This window comes from Aythya fuligula, chromosome 2 (genome assembly GCF_009819795.1).
Source record: "Aythya fuligula isolate bAytFul2 chromosome 2, bAytFul2.pri, whole genome shotgun sequence".
Taxonomy (NCBI): domain Eukaryota; kingdom Metazoa; phylum Chordata; class Aves; order Anseriformes; family Anatidae; genus Aythya; species Aythya fuligula.
Window position 1 is genome coordinate 69,482,741 of NC_045560.1, and position 6,285 is coordinate 69,489,025.

The 6,285-nt window shown below is 48.0% G+C and overlaps 1 protein-coding gene across 3 annotated transcripts in view; it reads right to left on the bottom strand.

Moving 5' to 3' along the window:
• Nucleotides 1-5,336, bottom strand: part of DSP (desmoplakin) — a 38,712-nt gene extending 33,376 nt beyond the window's left edge. The window contains exon 1 of one of the 3 annotated variants that reach the window (XM_032182741.1): nucleotides 5,143-5,336. In XM_032182741.1, the coding sequence (XP_032038632.1) occupies nucleotides 5,143-5,333 (191 nt within the window). In that variant the 5' untranslated portion in view covers nucleotides 5,334-5,336. The remainder of the gene's footprint in view (nucleotides 1-5,142) is intronic. The other 2 variants (XM_032182738.1, XM_032182740.1) reach the window with 2 other exon arrangements.
• Nucleotides 5,337-6,285: the final 949 nt, after the last annotated feature.

Sequence of the window (6,285 nt, forward strand, 5' to 3'; positions counted from 1 at the left end):
CAGACTTATAGCACAAAAGTGCCAGGACTCCTACTAATAAAAAAACACCTTTGTAAAAACCTGACTAATGGCCATACTGCTTTGGATCTTCAATCCCTGTGGAACAGGGCTGAGCCAAACAGCCTAGGCTGCTTCAGACCTGAGCTGGTAACCTACTTCTACCAGCAACTCAAAAAAATTTTAGGCTGTGACAGGTATTTTGCAGGCAAGTCATGAATTTCAAAACAACGCTATTAAACTGAATTCATTATTAAAATGACTTCATTTTAATAGTCATTAACTATTAAAGGAACAAATAGGGGGATAGTGTCTTTGTTTTAAAACTAGGAGAATACTTCAAAACACAGAAGAATCACTTTTGATTTGGGAAAGGCTACAGATCTTCAGATGTGGCCCTGCAGCTCTCTACTGCCAGAAGAGCACTCAAAAAGAGACAGCATCATCATGTTGCCATCATTCTGCATAGGAAGCAAAAGGCTTGCTCCCTGTCAGGGCAAAATGTGTTGTTCCCATACCCTGCTGCAAGCAGGTTTTGTACGGGGCAATATTTGAGACACCTCCCTGCTGCAATATACCTGCTGAGCCAAGCTTGGCTATTGCCACACTGGTGAGTCCTGAATTTCTGAGCGAGGTTGCACTTCACTGTGAAGTGGTATGCTTGTGAGACATTGCTCCACAGAAAGAAGAAATAACTATTTCTGCTTGTTTTAGCAGGACTGAGAGACACCCTCAAGGCCACACAACGTGTTGTGAGTATGGCGATCAGTGATTCAAGCACACCTGTGCCTATGTCCCTCAAGCACACCATGGGTGGCTATCACCATCACCAACATATTTAAGAAGTAACAATATTTCTCAAATGACATGTTTTGAATAAATGATAGACCCTCTGTAAACAATCAGCTTCCAACCTGGCAGGTCCAACTGGGCTGTTGCTAACACAGGATGCACAAGGCGAGGAGGAAAGCCAACTATGCTCTGCTTCATCATTGCGTACTGCTGTTAAAAACCCACAAACACATGGGGGCTGCTCTAGTCTCTGCCTCCATCAGCATCCAGAAGCTGCTGTGTCACCTGGGGGGCAGCGAGGGTCCAGAGGAGCAGGGGACACGCAGAAGAACATCCGTCCAGCAGTGCTGTGGAAACTGTTTCACGATTCCTTAATGCTTTAGAAGCACAGAAAGAGGATACTCTCAGCCCAAAGATCTGTTTTAAGAGGGCCCACATCGAGTCAAAATAGTGTCTGTTAATTTTTTTGGCTCCACAAAATATTTATACTTTTAAAAATCTGAAGCATTTTTTTCCACTGACAAAGGTCTTTTTGCAGATCCAAAGTATCAAAACTCCCATAACTCAACACAGAGTCTGAAGCTGAGCAAAACAATAGCACCTCTCTTTTTTTTTTTTTTTTCATACACAGAAACTTGTTTGAACAAGCAATAGATTCATCAAGGGATTACCCGGTATGCCCAGGCTAGGTGAGTTAAAAGGAAAACCTGAACTGGAACGGAAATCCCCAGCACGCATGCTGCACACACTATCGGCTGAGCCACCTCGCACCCACCATCTGCTAGCTGCATGTGCACACCTGGAAATCCAAGTATTAAAAAATTGGTTTTAACACAACAGGAGATGTATGACAAATAGATAATCTCTGGAGAGAAACAACTAACAGGTGAGCAATCAACTATCTGTAAAAATATAACCAGAAATTAAACTACTACATAACAGAAGGTTTCTTTACCCCTTAAAGACAGTGAATGCAAGTGTCAGAAAACACCAATAATTTGATAATGGGCTTTTCTCTTTGCATCTGTGTTCCTACTAGGATCAGCTTTGGCACAGTGCATCTTCAGACACCTTCATATTTGGAAGCATAGGTCATGTACATAGGCCATTACACGATAAAGCTATCTTTTGAAGTTTATCATCGTGCATGATCGGGCTCTTAATCCCTTCAGAAATGTGCCCAAAAAAAAAAAAAAAAAAAGTCACCAGTGAAATCTTAAAACTGCCACGGCCACGTGAGCTCGATGGAAGCAGGGTTTCACAAGGGGCCCTGCCACACCTGTTTGAAGAAAATTCTCACACCCCTGAGCGGGACTTCTGCCACCAGTATGAATCACCAGCAGCGAGGCCGCTGCTTGCAGGGGCAGGACCTGCCAGCTGCAGGCACGTCCGCACAGCCTGCGCTGCCTCTCCCAGCACCAGCTCTGCAAGAGGGAGGTGCAGGACCCAGCGCCCAGCCAGCATGGCGAGGCGGGGAGACGAGGCAACACGGCTCCTCCAACAACAGCCACCTGAAATACATCTGGCAAACGTTTTCGTGCTTTCAAAGACACATAGAATAGCTTGCAATGGAACCGATCTCAGACAGGTACCTATAAAAAGGTGAGTTAGGAGGGGTGCAAGCTGGTTTCCTTCTTATCTTGTGCAGCACTACCAGCTGCTGTTAAGAGGTATTTCCGTGCTGGCTCGACCGCGGGGCACGCTTTGCGAGCACAGCAGGCATTTGGCAGTTCAGACACATTCTTTACTCTCCGTCTTCAGATAGTTTTGTTTGTCACTAGGGCAGTTGTCATGCCCAGCATGACACCGTGATTCATCTTGGCCAGGACCCTGCAGACCACTGCGAGGACAATCGGACGGGCAAAAATGCAGCTTTGGACCTGTTTCCTCTAAGCCTCTCCAGCAGTCCCTGCCAGTAACGTCAAGACTTGGGATCTGAATATCTAGATCCTTTCCTAGTTTAAGGTGCTGGCGTTCCATTAGCCTTTAAGCAAATCTTGTGCATAAATTAGTTTTTGCAACAATGTGTCACTTGGCAACCATGAATCTTATGACCTCTTTTCTCCCCAAATCTTAATAAAACTGCTGAACTTGCCGCTGTCTTTTTGTCTTCTCTCCCAACTGATCAGATTTTATCTCTCATAGCAAAGACATTGATAAATATTTGACTGATTAATTGGCAGTTTAGGAGTGCATGACTCAACATCAAGCTGAGTATCTCTACTCAGGGCCAAGCTCATCCTGAGTTCCCAAGCCAGAAGAAACCGGGAATGTTGTAAAAGCACCTTGCTGAGCCCTAAGGGTAGGGAGCGTCTTATATTGCTCTGTGACTAATGTAATACTCAGCACAGACTTGTTTGGCAGAATACGCCCCAAAACTTACAAGACTAGACCCTAAGCTAAATCCTACTGCATTGAAAATTAAGGTACAGTAATTTTCTCCATTGAAAAAAAGAAGCCTCTGTTTTTTCAGTTCAGCAACTGCCACTAAAATGTGTCACTAAACGTATCAGACGTAACACAAATATTAAAACCAATTCCACAGACTATGCAAGGTAGTAACAGATGCAAGATCCTGCAAGCACAACCAGCACAGGATTTTGTGGATTTTCCGCACGCACCACATGTGCAAAACCAGACTTGACTGCGTTTTTCATCAAATGGCAAAAAATCCCTCATTTTCTACATGGGGACATACTGTAATTCAAATCAGCACCAATCTAAAATAAGCCTGTGCAACTCAGTAATGTGCAAGCACATACATTTTTCAAATACTTATTCAAAATGCTTTGAATGGTGAGACCTTTACACATACGAGAAGATTGTATGTAAAATACATATATGGTTTTCAGTCTGATTAACAGGGGAAGTTAGTAACATGCAGAGACCTTGAAATAAACGGAAAGGGAACTTTCATTGTAACATCCTTGCCAGTTACACTTTCCCGAAAAGGAGATATGAACATTATATTACAGAGAATAAATGAAACTATGTTGACAGAAGATCCTTAACCTCTTCACCAGGCCTATCCTCTCTGTTTTTGCTATGATACCACTGAAAGGTAAAGAAATAAGAGCCTAACAGACTGCAAGCTAGTTTAAAATACGTAACAAAACCCAAAGAATGCTAAATTGAAGTATTTCTCCTCTAGTGAAAGTCAGGACTAATAGGGAAGGCACGCCAGTGAATCCACTGTAGCTGCACCAGAGTGAAGACTGGAAAAAGACCAGGGAAAAATTAGCATGCTCCGCCATTTATTTTTCATGCCTGTCTCTTAAAAGCAGTAAAGGTATTTGCAGCGGAGCACCACTAGCAAAACAGACCCTCAAAAATGCAACACAGCTAGTGTTTTGGAATCCTAGCATGTGCAGTCTCCCTTGGTAAGGTATTGAATTGATCTCATTATACCTCAACAGACGGGGTATTCTCATACTGACTGCAGCAGTGGGTAGGCATGTTACAGCAGCAGCTAATCATAATGCACACAGCAAACCAAGAATGAAATGAAGAACTAAGAACTGTGCAAAGTAATAAACAAACATAGGCAGAATGCAAGTTATGTCCTGCATTCAGTGGTCCTCTGGCAACAGATCTGAAACACCTAAACGGAGCTCTCGGCACTGACTAGGGTTATCCTAATTCTCAACAGCCACTTACAGGTACGCTTATTTCATAAAGCCTGCAAGTTCTCATCTGCTGTTTACTTGCTGTATGTGTTTAACGCTCATCCTTCTGCAACCTGATCAGGATGTCAGTACAGTTAGGGCTTGTAACTTAACACAAATTACATGACAGCACTTCCAAATCACTTCCCAAATCAGTGGCATCGATAACCAGAGCTATAGGTTTAACAGAACCGTTCCATGTGTTAAAAATAAATAAATAAATAAATAAAGCCTAACGGCCAGCAGTAGTATAGGTGGCTATCAGACACCGATGTCATTTCCTTCAGCGACTGGCACCTATTTCCAGTCCTATGAGCTCCTGGCCAAGGGGATTCACGGCCAGGTCTTCATAACTGCCATGGTTGGTTTTCATAGGTTTGGAGCACCTCTTGGCTCCAGAAAGGCTTTGCCAAAACTTCATCCGCGCAGGCTGGCGTCTTCCCCGCCAGGTCTCCGCCGTGCTGGTGCCAAGAGGGGAGGCAGAAGGCGGAGGCCGGCCTCGCCCTTGCCCAGCCTCGAACCAAAGCGGAGGCTGAACAAGGCGTTTTACATGCCAGGATGGCTCAGTTGTGCCAAGCAGCGACACCAAGACCCCGCTCCGCTCTCCACCCCGTCACCCACCCCGCTGATCGCCCCCCTCCCAAAGTCGAGCCTAACGAGGAGGCGAACCACAGCCTCCCGCACCTACCCGTACCCGTCGGAGGCGTAGTCCCCCCCGTAGGTCTTCTGGTAGTAGTAGGTCTTGTGCGTGTGGGTGCCGCCGCCGCCGCCGCTCACCACATGGGAGCTCATCTCGTAGCGCAGGTCGGTGCCCGAGTCGGCCCTGGCCATGCGGCCCAGCGTGTTGAGCCGCGGGTGGGAGCCGCCGTTCATGCTCATGGTGGCGGGCGGGACGGGGGGCCGGGCGGGCACAGCGGGGACAGGCGAGCCGGGGCCCGAGGGGGGAGCGGCATTCACCGCCCGGAGGGCCCCAGCTGGCGGCAGGCAGCCGGGGAGGGCGAGGGCAGGGAGCCGGGGAGGCGAGGTGCGGGGCGGGGGGCGCCGCCGAGCGAGGCTGCGGGAGGTGCTGGTGCTGCTGGTGGTGCTGCTGGTGCTGGTGCTGCTACTGCTGGCGGTGGTGGTGGTGGTGGTGGCAGGAGCAGAGGTGCCGTCCCGTCCCCTCCCCGCCGGCACAGGAAAGGCGAAGCCACACCTTTCGGCGGAGGTTTTAAGCCGCCACCTCCTCCTCCTCCTCCCTCAGCGGCCCCGGCCTCTCTCCTGCCTTCTTCCCTAGCCCGGCCTCCGGCTTGGCGTGGCCCCGGCCCCCCTCGTCGGGCCGTCCACCTGCCGGGGTGCCCGCACGAGTTTTCGGTTTGGAGGTGGGAGCCCCATTAAAAACTGCAGGTGGACTTTGTGTCAGCTCAGCCGCCTTCCTCTTTCAGACAGACCTCCAGGCACCGCTCAGCCTCCCACAGGGGAGCTACAACGCACCCGGCCCCCTACAACTCCAGAAGGCACCTCGCACCCAAAAACGACAGCAGCAGTTACATCAGCACGGTTACATCGAGGATGACTCTGGTCCACAGGCAGCAGCCACATTCCCCCGGCCCAAAACTCTTACCACATACTCATTTTAATCAATCCACAGACACACAGAGTCCGACAGCTGGGAACACTGTCCATATTCCAAGCCCAATCCATTTCCACAACTGTCCTGAAACTTGCACATAAATGAATGAAACGTGTGACTTGTATCGTGCTGTGTCTGTGACTGTGAAAGAGGGTATCAAGAAATGTGTTTTTAAACTGACTTTTTCACTTAGCAAGTTTTTTTTTGGTGCCTAAAAGTTAA